The sequence below is a fragment of the Lacerta agilis genome, chromosome 12 (genome assembly GCF_009819535.1).
Source record: "Lacerta agilis isolate rLacAgi1 chromosome 12, rLacAgi1.pri, whole genome shotgun sequence".
NCBI lineage: Eukaryota > Metazoa > Chordata > Lepidosauria > Squamata > Lacertidae > Lacerta > Lacerta agilis.
This window is the reverse complement of record NC_046323.1, coordinates 54,969,395-54,986,377: the sequence shown is the minus strand read 5'-3', so window position 1 is coordinate 54,986,377 and position 16,983 is coordinate 54,969,395. Positions and strand designations below refer to the sequence as shown.

General features: G+C 51.1%; 1 protein-coding gene across 1 annotated transcript in view; it reads left to right on the top strand.

The window, feature by feature from the left end:
- LOC117055462 (SCO-spondin-like) overlaps positions 1-16,983 on the top strand; it is a 185,017-nt gene that overhangs the window by 55,110 nt on the left and 112,924 nt on the right. Inside the window, exons 28-36 of the mRNA XM_033164998.1 lie at positions 395-795; positions 2,327-2,557; positions 3,253-3,459; positions 4,490-4,726; positions 7,346-7,468; positions 7,591-7,685; positions 11,861-12,098; positions 13,907-14,059; positions 15,359-15,499. Of these exons, the coding sequence (XP_033020889.1) occupies positions 395-795; positions 2,327-2,557; positions 3,253-3,459; positions 4,490-4,726; positions 7,346-7,468; positions 7,591-7,685; positions 11,861-12,098; positions 13,907-14,059; positions 15,359-15,499 (1,826 nt within the window). The remainder of the gene's footprint in view (positions 1-394; positions 796-2,326; positions 2,558-3,252; positions 3,460-4,489; positions 4,727-7,345; positions 7,469-7,590; positions 7,686-11,860; positions 12,099-13,906; positions 14,060-15,358; positions 15,500-16,983) is intronic.

The window sequence follows — 16,983 nt, the reverse complement described above, 5'->3', positions numbered from 1 at the left end:
ATGCTGTTACTCTGTCCCACCTTCTGCCAACCTAGCAGTTCAAAAGCACGCCAGTGCAAGTAGATAAATAGGTACCGCTCCGGTGGGAAGGTAAACGGCTCTGTGGTTTAACCCACAGTGCCACCCACATTCCTGCAACCGGAGGTACCGCTGTATATATTTTATTTAGCTCTGTGTAAATATATTTTGCAAAGGAAGCCCCGCAAAGAGCACATTGCGGCAGCCCAGTCCTGCAGTAAGCAATGCGCGAACTACTGTGGCCGACTTTTCCCGGTCCAGGAATGGCCGTAGCTGTCATGCCATGACCTCCTTGTAGCACTGTCCTGAGCCTCAGACGGCCCCAGTGCCCACCTCACACCCATCCCGCCCTTTCTGGCGCTTCTCCCTCTCGCAGCTCCTGTGAGGCCGGCTTGTGGCAGTGCATCGCCCCCCTAGAACCTTGCGCCACATCTCCCCGCTGCGCCGAGACGGAGTTTGCCTGCCGCACAGGCGGGCGCTGCGTGCCCGGCGCCTGGGCGTGCGACAACGAGGACGACTGCGGGGACGGCTCGGACGAGTTCTGCACCTTGAGCTGCGCCCCTCACCAGTACCCGTGCGCCAGCGGGCAGTGTGTGCCCTGGGGATACCGCTGCGACGGAACTGCGGACTGCCTGGACGGCTCGGACGAGAGGGACTGCCCGCTGCCCGCCTGCGCCCTGCAGGAGTTCCGCTGCACCAACGGGCGTTGCATCCCCCGCGAGCATGTCTGCGACGGGGAGCTGGACTGCGGCTTTGCGGATCGCTCCGACGAGGCGGGTGAGCACGGGGCAAGGGGAGCCACCCGGCACTCAGAGCAGCTGAAATGCAGGGGGTGCGCGCAGGGAGAGATTACCAGCTGACCTGGGGGGCAAGTAGAATTCTGTCTGGAGTAAAGTGTGCATAAAAATGGGTATACAGTTGTTTCCCCACTTAGACGTGTTCGACTCTTGTATATGTGCGGCGCCGGGAAATTGATTTAAACTGCAGAAAGGGCAGAAATGGGCTGAAAAGAGCAGGAAAGCTGCAAAAATGGCAGGAAAAGGGACAGGGCCGTCTTAAGTATATCCGGCACCATGGTACAAAGATCCCTCCAGCGCCAGCCCCCTTTTCCCAGAGTTGCCAACCTGTTTATGGCACTGCCAGCAGCTTTGCGGGGCTGGAGGAAGCGGGCAGCGGTTGGAGGGCGGCTCCTCCAGCGGAGAAGAGGCGGAGGCTCCAGGCGCAGTGCTGGTTCAGCGAGGCGGGCGAGGGCAGCAAGCTGAAACCGGGAGGTGCCGCATCCAGCCTCCGCCTCTTCCCTGGCGCCCTCCAAAACTTGACGCCCCGGCGCCCCGCGCCACTTGCCTCTATGGGCAAGACGCCCCTGAAAAGGGAAAGGCTATCAATGCCACGAGCTTTTGCACTGACCTTTGAGGCCAGCGGAGAGTTGGAGTTTGAGAAAGGAGGTTTGGAGGGAGCAGTTGTGGTGGAGTTGGGCAGGTTTTGTGGGTGGTTGGCGGAGTTTGGCAGCCCGCAGTGGTCCTGCTGTGTCCTCTCTCAACCGGATAAGTGGGTGGTTTGCCAGATGAGATGGATGGGAGGTCGCCTGCTCTGAATGGGGTTACACACCTTCTTAAGGAGCGGGTACATTACTCGGGGGCATTGCCGGATCCTTTGCTGTCGCTCGAGGCTCAGGTGGCCTCAGTGGCCCGGAGCACCTTCCATCAGCTGCACCGAGGATATGGACAGCTTCTGAAATGGGTTCAGAAACTTCAGCTGGTGCAGAATTCGGCAACCAGGTCTCTCACTGGAGCAAGACAGTTTGAACATATTACACTGATCCCAGCCTGGCTGCCAATTAGCTTCCGGGCCCGATTCAAAGTGCTGGTTTTGACCAAAATGGCTCAGGACCGCAATGCCTCAAGGACTGCCTCTCCCCATATAAACCATCCCGAAATCTGCGTTCATCATCAGAGGCCTTTATCTGTGTGCCTCTTCCATGAGAGGTCAGGAGGGTGGCAACACGAGAGCAGGGCCTTCTCTGCAGTGGCTCCCTGTCTGTGGAATGCTCTCCCCAGGGAAGTTTGCCTGGTGACTTCATTGTATACCTCTAGGCTCCAGGAAAAAGTGTTCCTCTTTAACCAGGCCTTCAGCCATTACACAATCCATGGCCTTTTAAAAGTGTGTTGGGACGGTTATTGTGACTTTTCCCTCTGATTTTGTAATTTGTCTTTTCTTATGATGCTATGTAAATTATGCTTTTAATGTTGTGCCTCTTTGGATATAAATTGCAGAAATAATAATAAATAATAAAAGAACCTCTTCTCAGGCTGTGGGTCCCCCTGTGGGCCGAGCGAGTTCCTCTGCGCAACGGGCCGCTGCTTGCCGTACCTCCACCGCTGCGACCGGCATGATGACTGCGGAGATTTCAGCGACGAGAGCGGCTGCGTGTGCCCGGCTGGGGAGTTCCAGTGCCCCGACGGCCGGTGCCTTCCCCAAGCTCTGCTTTGTGATGGGAAGCAGGACTGCCCTTCTGGAATGGATGAAGCTTTCTGTCCAGGTGAGAGCGGTCGTCCCCCGAAGGTTGGTCGCGGGGCAGCTGCTTGGCATGCAGAAGGTCCCAGCTCCCGTCCACACCCACCCAATGTCCCCTCCAGTTAGGGCTGGGAGAGACCCCTGGACCCCCAAACCCTGGAGAGCCACTGCCCGTCTGTGCGGGGAATGCTGCGATAGGTGGACCCCAAGGTTTTGATGTTGTACAAGGTCCTATCAAGCATCTTTGGTAATATTTGGGACGCGGGTGGTGCTATGGGTTAAAGCACTGGACCTAAGGCTTGCTGATCAGAAGGTCGGCGGTTCGAATCCCCGCGACGGGGTGAGCTCCTGTTGCTCAGTCCCAGCTGCTGCCCACCTAGCAGTTCGAAAGCACGTCAAAGTGCAAGTAGGTAAATAGGTATCACTCCGGCGGGAGGGTAAATGTTGTTTCCGTACGCTGCTCTGGTTCATCAGAAGCGGCTTAGTTCTGCTGGCCACATGACCCGGAAGCTGTACACCGGCTCCCTTGGCCAGTAATGCAAGATGAGCGCCGCAACCCCAGAGTCGGACACGACTGGACCTGATGGTCTGGGTTCCCTTTATCTTTAGCTAGAAGGGTAGACTTGATTATGACCAAACTAAGCCTTCTGAGGACTGAAGGGAGGCACTAGAATGAGTGAATGGTGGGCTGGTCTTCACCGTACTCTCCTCCCCCCGCAGGCCGTGTGACGTGTGCCCCTGGGCAGCTACCTTGTCCGGATGGTTCTTGCGTGAGCCGCTCCCAGGTGTGCGACGGCATGCGCGACTGTGCCGAAGGCGCCGATGAGAAGCCACCGCACTGCCCGGCGCCCCCGACCACACCTCCGGTGGCCCCCGTGGCGCCCGGTCTTCCTGTGACTCACCCATCCCCCGTGAACAGGACTCTGGGTAAGCAGACTCTGTGCGCCCAGAAACCCAGAGCTCCTTCCTGGTGCTGAGTAGCGCTGCCTAGTGGGAAGGGCCAAGGCTGCCCTAACACAGCTGTTGTCAGCCTCTGTGTTTTGATCTAGAGTTCCCAACAGCTCTTACAAGTTAGGGAGAGCCATGTCCACCAGTCCTACGTCTCTCAGCTGCCCCATTGAGGTCGTTGCCGCAACAGAGCGGCTTGTGCATCTTCCCCACCCAAGCACAAGCAGGCAAAGACGACGCCTGTGTGCCAGCTGCATATGCTCTTCCCTCTTCACTCCTCTTCTGGTCCCGGGAGACAGTGGGGCAGGAGAGGTGAGGGCAGGAGGGGGGAAATGCAGGTAAGCCCTGGACTGTACAGCAGACTGGCCTCTCTCCCTCTTCCTACACCTGTGCTTCACCTTCCAATCCTGCTCTGACTCTCTTCTCCTGGCTGTTACAGGCTCCCCCAGATCACAGATCCCTTTTTCCAAGCCAGCCTCCAATCTCCCGGCGCCCACTCCTCCGTGTCCAGCCAGCCCCCGACAGGATCCTTGGGGAGAATTTTTCTCCCAAGCAAGGGTGAAATGGGAACACCCCTGTTACAGTCATACCTCTGGTTGCGTTTGCTGCGGGTTGCGTTCGGCACGGGTTACGAATGCGCCGAACCTGGAAGTACCGGAACGGGTTACTTTCAGGTTTGGCACTTCATGCATGTGCAGAAGCACCAAATTGCATCGCGCACATGCACAGATGCGGCGCTGCAGGTTGCACTCTTTTCATGTTGCGAACATGGCTCCGGAACGGATCCTGTTCGCAACCAGAGGTACTGCTGTCCTTGGGTTGTTTGGCGGCCCTTACAAAGGGGCTGCAATGGCAGCAGATTCCAGCAAGATCTTGTGAGATCTCGTGAGATTTCAGAGGTGAAGACGGCAGGGAGGGCAGAGCACCCATGGGACACTGCCCCTTGACCTATTTCCTCCTCTCTCTCTCTCTCTCTCTCTTTCTCTCTCTCTTTCTCCCCTCCCTGCAGCGCCACCCTGCGGCCGCTACGAGTTCCACTGCCACAGCGGGGAGTGCCAGCCGCGCGGTTGGGTGTGCGACAACGAAGCCGACTGCCTGGACGCCAGCGACGAGCTCCACTGCAACCGCACCTGCGGCCTGGACCAGTTCCCCTGCGCCCACGGGGCCGAGTGCATCCACTACAGCCGGCTGTGCGACGGCGCCCCCCACTGCCAGGACCACTCGGACGAAAGCGTCGACACCTGCGGTGAGCAGGTCCTGCCCCCACGACCGGGGCTCTCCGCAGAAAACGAGAACGGCTGGGTGGACGTTTCCTGCGTGGCCAGGGTCAGACTAGAGGACCTTCAAGGGCCCCCTTCCAGCTCTACAAGTCTATGATTCTAAGTTGCCCTGCCTCCAGGGCACACACAGGAGCTAATTTGGAGCTGGGCACCAAAAGGCTAAGGCTGGTTTCGCTGGATCATAGAAACATAGAACGGTAGAGTTGGAAGGGACCCCGAGAGTCATCTAGTCCAGCCCCCTGCAGTGCAGGAATCTTTCGCCCAACGTGGAGCTCGAACCCACAGCCCTGAGATTAAGAGTCTCCTGCTCTGATCAAGTTCGTCAGCTTTGTTGAATTGATCAAACTAAGGAGCTGTAATTGGGTTTTCAATACAATCGGACCTCGGGTTACGTACGCTCCGGGTTGCGTACTTTTTTGGTTATGAACTCTGCTAACCCGGAAGCGTAATCGGATGTGCGCATGCGATTTGCACATGCGCAGAGCGATTTTCACGGTTTGGGGGAGTTTGGGGGGAGTCGGGGTTTTTTGGTCTGTGCATGCGCAGAACGAATTGTTCGGGTTACGTCCTTTTCGGGTTACGTACTGTAACCCAGAACGAATTAAGTACGTAACCCGGGGTACCACTGTAAATGGGCAATTAATTGTTGTTCTTTTGAATTTTATGCTGTTGTTATTTTCGCTTAGCGGGTCATGCAAACCGTTGTTCTAAATAACGCTTTTTATAGGATAGGGAAGGGGGCACTGGGGATGAGTTTTAGGGCCCCCCCAAAAAATTTGGGAGCCACTGAGCTTAATCTGAAGTCTAGACTGTGGGAATGAGGCCCCATCAACTGGCGAAGGGGAAGAAATTCCTTCCAGTTCACATGGAAAGGCAAGCCTTTCGAATTAGCCCTTTCTGGAACAATTTGCGAAGTGAAACATTGCCCTCCTCTGAAAACCTGATTTTCGAATGTGGTGTGCCTATCAATGTGCAGGTTAGTGCAAATAGCCTTCAAATATTATTCTCAGGCGTAATGAATTAATGTTTTTCACTGCAACTGTTTTTGGAATGGTTTAGCTGAAATTGTTTTCAGAATGTTGTAAAGGTTGACATTGTGGTTCCACTCCCTCACCCCCGGGCTCCTCCAGGAGGAAAGATGGGCTACGAATTCTATGCGATTCCGATTAATGGAATTGTGGGGGGAAATTGATCCCCACATCAATTGGGGGGGTGACTTCTGCGTGGTCACGCGCAGCCCCCCGGACCCCAGTGCGGCTCCTGGTAGTTCGGGCTGGCTTCATCCTGCCCAGGCTGGATACCCGGGGTCTCCGCCTACCTCAGTCAACTGTCCAATCTCACCTGGGGAGGGCGTTGCCAGGGGGATTGGCCAGGTAAGGGGAGGGACCGCCCTGGCCGCACAATAGAAGGCGTAGGTTAGGCCTTGCCCAGAATCCTTTAGTCATCGTCCTAAATGGGGGGCGGTCCCCCTTTGCGGCGGTGATACCAGGGTTCCCCGTTAAAGGGGTCTTGGGGGGAGGCATAGCTGAGAGGTTGTCAATGCTCTCCCCCACCAGCGGAGGCAAATGGGGCGGGGGGGGGGGTCCAGAGCCAGCCCAATCCCCACACATTCTGGATAACCCTGAAGTCTCCCAGATCCCCGGCTGGGGGGGCTGGGATGGATAAACGCCCAACGCCTGAGCCAAGGTCTCCCTACATCTGAATCTTAATAAAGTTGTGGCCAATTTTAATCCCATAGTACGTGTCTTGAGCATAGCTGTCAACTTCCGGATTTGAAAATAAGGGACCAGCAGCCTCACCCGTCCCGGGGACAGTCACATGGCAGTAGTGGGCGGAGCCAGAAGCAAAAGTGGGCGGAGCAGCAATGTAAACTCCATATTTGTACATTGTGCAAGTACAGTGGTTCCTACATACAGACATGTTTGCCAAGCCTCCAAGCAAGAGGCGTTAATTATAAGAGTTCAAGGTCACATTCCTACCAAGGAAAACCACAGGCTGCGAAGCAAGGCCAGTGAGAACCCCCCCCCTATTGTCTAGCTGAGGGGGCTCGGCAGCAGCTGATAGGGGCTGATGCAGGGGGCCAAATACGCAGGAAATGGCTCCCGCTTGCTTTGAGGCTGCAAGGAGGCAAGGTCTTCCCAGTCCCTGGCCAGCAGGGGGAGGGAGAGGAGCTGCTTCCTTTGAAAAACGGGAAATGAAAGGGATATAAAAAAATAAGGGATGGCAGCGGGAAACAGCTTCAAATAAGGGAGTTTCCCGGGGGAAACGGGATACTTGACAGCACTGGTCTTGAGTCATTATTCCGCTCAGGGGTTCCCCGGGGATTTGGGGGACTATGCCTGGCCCCGCAAATGTGCCCGTTAGGGAAAATGGCATGCGGGCGTGCGTACGTCAGGAGTTCGCTGGCGAGTTTTGCAGTGGATGTGGAGAAGGGGCTGTAAGATGGGGGAAATGAGGAAGCAGAATCGAAAGATAACACCACCCTCAGCCTCTCCAAAGGGAGCTTGGGGGGCATGTCAGGTGCCCAGCTCATCCCTGGTCCTTTCTCCCCGGGAATGACCCCCCTTTCTCCTTCCCGGCTGCAGGTTCCACGCAGATCCCGCCCTGCCCAGGCTTCTTCATCTGCAACAACCGCATGTGCATCAACGTCTCCCGGGTTTGTGACGGCTCCCCAGACTGCCCCCAGGGAGAAGACGAGCTGGCCTGCGGTAAGGCTTCTTCTGGCCCCCAATGGACTGGGTCTGGTAGTGGGGACGGCTGGGGTCTCCTCCTCCTCCTCCTCTGCTGGCCACCCTGTGATGCTCATGGCTTTTCCTTCTGTCCCTCTCAGAGAGCCACATGGTCCGTCCTGGCGAAAGGAACCAGACAGCGGGACCCTGTATGGAGTACTCCTGCGGGGACGGCGCCTGCATTGCCTTTAAACAGGTGCGGTTGCGGGCTGTGGGGGGGGCCTTTCACTCCATCTCCCCTGCCCAGATGTTCCCCCCTCCACTCTGGGGTGTGAAACACGGGAGCAGTCAAGTGGACATAGAAGGGCATGTCTGGACCAGCCAGTCGGAACTTCCTGTTTCTCCTGGGCTGGGACAGACTTGCTCTACATGTGACTAGAGGTGGGCGTGGCCTCACCTGTGCAGGTAACAAAAGGCATAGGACTGGCCGCCGTCTCTCTCTGTGACTACATTAGTTTAGCCAAAGATGCCCTCTAAGGAACTCTACATCTGTTTAGCCAAAGACGCCCTCTAAGGAACTCTCTCCCTTATGCAATAGTCTCCAAGTGTATGTAACTTTTCTAAGCTAAGTCTGCCTTCTGGGATCCTATTGTGAACAGGATGTCTGTAAGTAAACTCCTTTTATACTTTTATAGAAGACTGTGTCGTGTCTTATCTTTTAGGAGGGAATAAAAGGGGGAAATACCAGGACAATATTATTATAGAGGCTTTAGCGAGCCTGAGCAAACGCATCCGCTGTGTAAGTTTAAAAGGGGAATGTTACTCTGCTAAATTGTGGAACTTGTTAACACAAGTTGGAATAGGATATAATTAAATAATATATCCTCTCCTGCATCCCTGAACATTCCCCCCCTCCACCACCCTAAAAGGTCTCATTTCACACTACCCTAATCCCTGGTCCATTCCAGCCACCCATCCATTTCTCTTTCCCATTTGCAAAAAAGGATCTCAAATATTTCGGGAAAGAACCAACATCTCAGGACTGTGATGCCTTAAGGACCACCTCTCCCCAGATTTTGCACTCATCCAAGGCCCTTCTCTATATCCTCCTTTTGCCCACAAGAGGTCTGGAGTGTGGCAACACAAGAACAGGGCCTTTTCTTTGGTGGCTCCCTGCCTGTGGGAAGTTTTTAAGGACTGATGTTTTAATGTATTTTTAATCTCTGTTGGAAGCTGCCCAGAGTGGCTGGGCAAACCCAGCCAGATGGGTGGGGTATGAATAATAAATTATTATTATTATTATTATTATTATTATTATTATTATTATTATTATTATTAATGGAATGCTCTCCCCAGGGAGGTTCACCTGGCGCCTTCATTACATGACTTTAGGCACCAGGCAAAAACATTCCTCTTTACCCCGGGCCTTTGTCCATTACCTAATCCATAGGGGGTGGGGACTGTAACAATTATTTTATTATTATGCTTTCTGTTATTAGGATTTTTATTATGTTTTTATTATTGATGCCGTGCAAAATGTGCTCTTAATGCTGTGCAGCGCCCTGGGATCTTTTCATAAAGGGTGGATATAAATAATAATAATAATAATAATAATAATAATAATAATAATAATTATTATTATTATTATTATTATTATTATTATTATTATTATTTTAAAAATTAAAAAAAATGCCCAGTAGCACATTAGAGACCAACTAAGTTTGTTCTTGTTACGAACTTGCACACTTCTTCAGATACCGTGCACATGAAAGCTTATACCAAGAACAAACTTGGTCTCTAAGGTGCTACTGGACAATTTTTCAAATTTTTTATATATTTCGACTGCGTCAGACCAACCTACCTGATTATTATTATTATTATTATTATTATTATTATTAATAGGGTGGGAGACCCACAGACCTTGCTTGGCTTCTTTTCCATAGAAAGAGAGACTAGTGGTTGAAGGATGTAACAGACCAGGGAAGTTTTTAATGTGTGCTTTTTAATTGTGCTTTTAATATTTTGTTGGGAGCTGCCCAGAGTGGCTGGGTATAAATAATAATAATAATAATAATAATAATAATAATAATAATAATAATAATTTATACCTCCCCCAATCTGGCTGGGTTTACCCAGCCACTCTGGGCAGCTGTATAGAAGTTCAATAAATAAATACATTAAATAAGTAGACCAAAACAGTAGGAGGTCAAAACTGGTTGGTGAATTAATAATAATAATAATAATAATAATTTATACCTCCCCCAATCTGGCTGGGTTTACCCAGCCACTCTGGGCAGCTGTATAGAAGTTCAATAAATAAATACATTAAATAAGTAGACCAAAACAGTAGGAGGTCAAAACTGGTTGGTGAATTAATAATAATAATAATAATAATAATAATAATAATAATAATAATAATAATAATTTATTCCCCAACCAGCTTTGACATCCTACTGTTTTGGTCTACTTATTTAATGTATTTATTTATTGAACTTCTATACAGCCCTATACCTGGAGGTCTCAGAGTGGTTCACGGGGGGGGGGGGAACCACAATATATAAAATCATAATTAAAACAAGAACCCAATAACACCCTCCAAAAAAAAAGCTTCACAAAACGGGGGGAAGTGAACCACACGCGCTGCCTTGAGCTCCTTGGAGGTGAGGTGGGGATATAGAATAGAATCCTAGAAAACACCTAAATCACACTTGTTATATTTTACACAGTATCATAGAATCATAGAATCCTAGAGTTGGAAGAGACCCCAAGGGCCATCCAGTCCAACCCCCTGCCAAGCAGGAAACACCATCAAAGCATTCCTGACGGACGGCTGTCAAGCATCCGCCTGGAAGATGCGGACCATTTGGATCCCTTCCAATCAGGATTCAGGCCTCATCATGGGACTGAAACTGCCTTGGTCGCGCTGGTTGATGATCTCCGGCGGGCTAGGGACAAAGGTGAGAGCTGTTTCCTGGTTCTGCTGGATCTCTCAGCGGCCTTTGACACCATCGACCATAGCATCCTTCTGGACCGGCTAGAGGGGTTGGGAGCTGGGGGCACTGTTATACAGTGGTTCCGCTCTTTCCTCCTGGGCCGTGTTCAGAAAGTGGTGGTGGGGGATGAGTGTTCAGACCCCTGGGCTCTCACTTGTGGGGTGCCTCAGGGTTCTGTCCTCTCCCCCATGCTTTTTAATATCTATATGAAGCCGCTGGGAGAGATCATCAGGGGGTTTGGGTTGGGTGTTCATCAATATGCGGACGACACCCAGCTCTACCTCTCTTTTAAATCAGAACCAGTGAAGGCGGTGAAGGTCCTGTGTGAGTGCCTGGAGGCTGTTGGAGGATGGATGGCGGCTAACAGATTGAGGTTGAATCCTGACAAGACAGAAGTACTGTTTTTGGGGGACAGGAGGCGGGCGGGTGTGGGGGACTCCCTGGTCCTGAATGGGGTAACTGTGCCCCTGAAGGACCAGGTGCGCAGCCTGGGAGTCATTTTGGACTCACAGCTGTCCATGGAAGCGCAGGTTAATTCTGTGTCCAGGGCGGCTGTCTACCAGCTCCATCTGGTACGCAGGCTGAGACCCCACCTGCCCGCAGACTGTCTTGTCAGAGTGGTGCATGCTCTGGTTATCTCCCGCTTGGACTACTGCAATGCGCTCTATGTGGGCCTACCTTTGAAGGTGACCCGGAAACTGCAATTAATCCAGAATGCGGCAGCTAGACTGGTGACTGGGAGTGGCCGCCGGGACCACATAACACCGGTCCTGAGAGATCTGCATTGGCTCCCAGTACGTTTCCGAGCACAATTCAAAGTGTTGGTGTTGACCTTTAAAGCCCTAAACGGCCTCGGTCCTGTATACCTGAAGGAGCGTCTCCACCCCCATCATTCAGCCCGGACACTGAGATCCAGCGCCGAGGGCCTTCTGTCGGTTCCCTCACTGCGAGAAGCAAAACTACAGGGAACCAGGCAGAGGGCCTTCTCGGTAGTGGCGCCCGCCCTGTGGAACGCCCTCCCGTCAGAAGTCAAGGGAATAAACAACTACCTGACATTCAGAAAACACCTAAAGGCAGCCCTGTTTAGGGAAGTTTTTAATTTGTGACTCTGTATTGTATTTTGATATTTGTTGGAGGCCGCCCAGAGTGGCTGGGGAGACCCGGCCAGATGGGCGGGGTATAAATAATAAATTATTATTATTATTATTATTATTATTATTACTGACGGACGGCTGTCAAGCATCCGCTTAAAGACCTCCAAAGAAGGTCTTCCATATAGTAGATGGAATTCATCACCACCACCATAAATATCGGAGCAGATCTTCAACGAAGGCCAGGCGTGGTTGAGCCTCCTCGCAATATTTGTGCGGTCAGGTGCTGAATTCGGAGGAGCCCCGAGTGACCCCCAGCCCTCTCTCTCTCCCCCCTGCCTCCCCAGGTGTGCAACGGCCTGGCCGACTGCTCCGACGGCACGGAGTCCTCCCGCTGGCTGCCCTCGGACGAGCGGGACTGTGGCCTCTGGAGCCCCTGGGCCCCCTGGAGCTCCTGCAGCCGCTCCTGCGGGACGGGCCTGCAGGTGCGCCGGAGGTCCTGCACGCGCCGGGCGGATGACGTCCTTCGGCACTGCCTGGGAGAGGAAGCCCAGGCACAGCAGTGCTTCGCAGTGGCCTGCCCAGGTGAGAGAGGTTGGGGGGGGGGAGAGAGGACAGCGGGAGCAGCAAGGGGGAGGAAGCAGAGGATGGAGCTGGGGGCAACTGCAGGGGCCCTTGGCGCCGAACCAGGGGAGAGGTGTCCCAAAGACAAGCAAAGGGGAGCCCTATGGGATGGGTGCTCTCAGCCAGATGTTGCCCATTTTTCAGGGTCATGTTGTTGTTGTTGTTCAGTCGTTCAGTCGTGTCCGCCTCTTCGTGACCCCATGGACCAGGGCACGCCAGGCACGCCTATCCTTCACTGCCTCCCGCAGTTTGGCCAAACTCATGCCAGTCGCTTCGAGAACACTGTCCAACCATCTCATCCTCTGCCGTCCCCTTCTCCTTATGCCCTCCATCTTTCCCAACATCAGGGTCTTTTCCAGGGAGTCTTCTCTTCTCATGAGGTGGCCATATACAGGTGAAACTCGAAAAATTAGAATATCGTGGAAAGGTTCGTTTCTTTCGGTAATTCAACTTAAAAGGTGAAACTAATATATGAGATAGACTCACGACATGCAAAGCGAGATATCTCAAGCCTTTGTTTGTTATAATTGTGATGATTATGGCACACAGCTGATGAGAACCCCAAATTAACCATCTCAACTTTGGGGTTTTCATCAGCTGGACGCCATAATCATCACAATTATAACAAGCAGAGGCTTGACATATCTCACTTTGCATGTTGTGAGTCTATCTCATATATTAAACTCTGGTAGCTAATGAAAACAATTGCACGATATTCTAATTTTTTTATTTTCACCTGTATATATAAAAGGTAAAGGTAAAGGGACCCCTGGCCTTTAAGTCCAGTCGCAGACAACTCTTGGGTTGCGGTGCTCATCTCTCTCTATAGGCCGAGGGAGCCGGCGTTTGACCGCAGACAGCTTCCATGTCATGTGGCCAGCATGAATAAGCCGCTTCTGGCGAACCAGAGCAGCGCGCGGAAACGCCGTTTACCTTCCCGCTGGAGCGGTACCTATTTATCTACTTGCACTTTGACGTGCTTTCGAACTGCTGGGTGGGCAGGAGCAAGGACCGAGCAACGGGAGTTCACCCCATCACAGGGATTCGAACCACCAACCTTCTGATCAACAAGCCCAAGGCTCAGTGGTTTAGACATACCACATTTTTCCATGTATAAGACGACCCCTATTTTCTGAGCCCAAAATTAAGACTTCCCTCCGCTCCCCCGTGATTGCCATAGCACTACATTATGTACTGCATCTTATAATATTATCCAAATTTATATTCAAATTTCCCTTTGTAACCACAAAATGATTACCTTACAAGTGCTATATGAATCCTGCTAACGTTTTTAACTGTGTACAGTGACCTTTAAGATAATCTATAATTTCCCCCCATTCCTTAATAAATTAATTATCTCCTAGGCTTCTGATTCTCTCTGTCAATATTGCCATTTTGGCATAATCCATCATCTTAATTATCTCCAATGTTTAATTGGAATTGTCTTTCTGGTCATTTAAATCCATGGGTTCGAGTCCTACCACCAGATCTGGAGGAAACAAGCTTGTTCCATCTTCCAGGTGACAGCCCTTGAGATATTTGAAGACGGCTCTCCCATCTCCTCTCAGCCTCCTCTTCCCCAGGCTCAACACTCCCAGCTCCTTCAACCGTTCCTCATCAGGCTCTGTTTCCAGACCTTTGATCGCCTCGCTTGCCCAACCAGGAGAGTTCTGCAGGATTTCCTTTGCTGGAAACCCCACCCGCTGCCTGCGAGGTCCGTTTCTCTGCCCCACCCTGCCCTGACACTTTCACGTCTCCCTTCCGTGCAGTGGACGGCGTGTGGAGTGAATGGGCGACGTGGTCCAACTGCACCCAGGACTGCCGTGGCGTTGTGGTCCGGCGGCGAGAGTGCCTGCCCTCACAGAACGGGGGTCGCCACTGCACAGAGATGCCAGAGGCTCTGACCAGCTCCATCGAGATCGGTGAGTCAGTCTGGGGAGCGGGCGGGGGGGGATAATGCTGGGCGAGACATCGTAGAATCGTAGAGTTGGAAGGGGTCCCCAGAGGTCCTCCGGTCCAACCCCTTGCAAGGCAGGAATCTCAGCTAAAGCATCCATGACAGATGGCTTCTTCCTCTCAAAAAAATATATATATTTAGACTTTTCAGATATATACATTTCACTGATGTACAATCATTTTGATATTTTAAAACTCGACTTCCTTCCCCCTCTTTCTGCGGTTCTTTAAATTTATTTTTAATATCTTCTGCATATACAATTCAACTTAACTTATTTATTTATCTTCTCTCTATATATACTCATATGAAACTGCTGGTCATTACAATAATCCTGCCAGTGTTTTTATCCGTTTACAATTTATCTGTAAATAGTCAATTAACCATTTCCAGTATTTTATAAAAAGTTTATCTTGATTTCTTCCGGTAAGTTTTGCCATTTCTGCATATGCCGTAAGTTTTTGAATCCATTCTTCCTTTGCTGGGACGTCTGCTTCTTTCCATTTTGGGGCCAGTAGCGTTCTTGCCACGGTAGTCTCATACGTGAAATAAGAAGGCTGGCGGTTTGAATCCCCGCAATGACGGGGTGAGCTCCCGTTGCTCGGTCCCAGCTCCTGCCCACCTAGCAGTTTGAAAGCACGTCCAAGTGCAAGTAGATAAATAGGTACCACTCCGGCGGGAAGGTAAACGGCGTTTCCGTGCGCTGCTCTGGTTCGCCAGAAGCAGCTCAGTCATGCTAGCCACATGACCCGGAAGCTGTATGCCGGCTCCCTCGGCCAGTAAAGCGAGATGAGGGCTGCAACCCCAGAGTCGTCCGCGACTGGACCTAATGGTCAGGGTTACCTTTACCTATATGTGCTGGAAGCCTCTCAGAGTGGTTGGGGAAACCCAGCCAGATGGGTGAGGTATGAATAATAAAATAATAATAATAATAATAATAATAATAATAATAATAATAATAATTACACCTGGTTGAATGAGAATAGGATGCTGGAATCAATGGGCCCCCTTTGGCCTGATCCAGCAAGCTGTCTCTGTCTCCAAAATAATAATAATAATAACGAGAGATGAGCGCCGCAACCCCAGAGTCATCCGCAACTGGACCTAACAGTCAGGTGTCCCTTTACCTTTACCTTTTTACCCCTATAATTCCCAGGAGAGCTGATTCTCCAGCCTTCTGTGGGCCATGGTGTTCGGGTGGGGGGCTTACGTGGCCGAACTGGCAGCGGCCCGAGCAACCCTCTCTGCTCCCCTTTGCCCTCTGCAGAGCTGTGCCAACGGGAAGATTGTGCCAACGCCTCCACCTGTCCCGGGGGGCTGGTCAGCCGGAAATGTGCGCCCTGCCCCACCTCCTGCGCCGAGCTCTCCAGCCGCACGCGGTGCAGGAAGGACCGCCCCTGCAGGCCAGGTAAGCAGGGAGGGGGGCACGGAAAGGTGACTGGCGGGGGGGGGAGATAGTTCCAGTTCAAGAGCGAACCTGATTTACACTTTCTGAAACGATATGCAAACCAAACCAAAGTATGGTACAGTGGGACCTTGATTCTCGAATTCAATCCGTTCCAGAAGTCCGTTCCAAAACCAGAGCGTTCCAAAACCAAGGCACACTTTCCCAGAGAAAGGAATGCAAAACGGACTAATGCGTTCCATACTTTTAAAAGCAACCCCTAAAAACAGCAATTTAACATGATCCGTCAAATGGAAGCAATAAACAAGGTACTGCAGTCACACAATCCATCAATCCATCAGTAGCTGAACTGGGTTTCCACACAGTCACAAGAACAAAAACGCCGCAAAAACAGAAACGCAAAATAAATAGCAAAACCAGACAGACACTCAAATTGGAGCACGTTCGACTTCCAAAAAAATTGCAACTAATCACCAAACTTAAAACCATGGAGAAACCTGGTCTGAACAAAGACATTGGATTCTTATCTCATTATACATGACAAAGCTATCTTTAGCCATCTCACCCCTTGCCTTTCCCTGCAAGACTAATTGCAGCCGTTAAGAGTCGTCAACAGGTTTTCCACACCTATCAGCTGATCACCCATTCCCACCACCCTTCTGAGTAATACCCCTCCCCACTCCCTCACTATATTTAAGGATCTGGTGACTTCTGTTTCAGTGTATCTGAAGAAGTGTGCATGCACACGAAAGCTCATACCAGGAACAAACTTAGTTGGTCTCTAAGGTGCTACTGGAAATAAATTTTTATTTTGTTTTAAAATGGAAAGTGTTAGTGAAAATAACAATTTTATTTTAAGGAATGAATATTATATGCAGCTGCAGGACAGAGAGCCAGAAGCCCTTTCACCCTTTTCTATCTTTCTGTAGTTTTTCCTTTCTTTTTGTTTCCCTTTCTCTTTTTCCAGGCCTCTCCTTTTCATGTTTTTTTCTCCTTTCTGACTTTGTTCTTTTTCAGACTAAGTCGCTACAGTCGTTCCTCGGGTTACGTACTTTTCTGATTATGAACTCCGGTAACCCGGAAGCGCAACCCGGAGCGCGAGTGGCGCGGGGATGCGCAAAAGCAAACCGCTACTTCCAGGTTTTCCACACGCTTCTTTGGGTTGCGTACTTTTCAGTTTACAAACTATAACCCGGAACCAATGACATACGCAATCCCAGGGTACCACTGTATATGATAGATGAAGTAGTATATACTTTGTAATGGGCACGTGTTTTTGTAGATCTACGAACAAGTATCAATGAATAAGTCAATTAAAAACAAAACAAAAGCGTTCCGTTAGGGACAATTGCATTGCAAGAATGTCGTTATAAGGCAAAATTCCATAGAAATGTGTATTAAGATTTAGTGTCAGGAATAACGTAGTCCTGGACACAGCAGAGTGAACGCAGGTTTTCTGGAAGCTTCTGGCTGTAGAGCATTTGTGG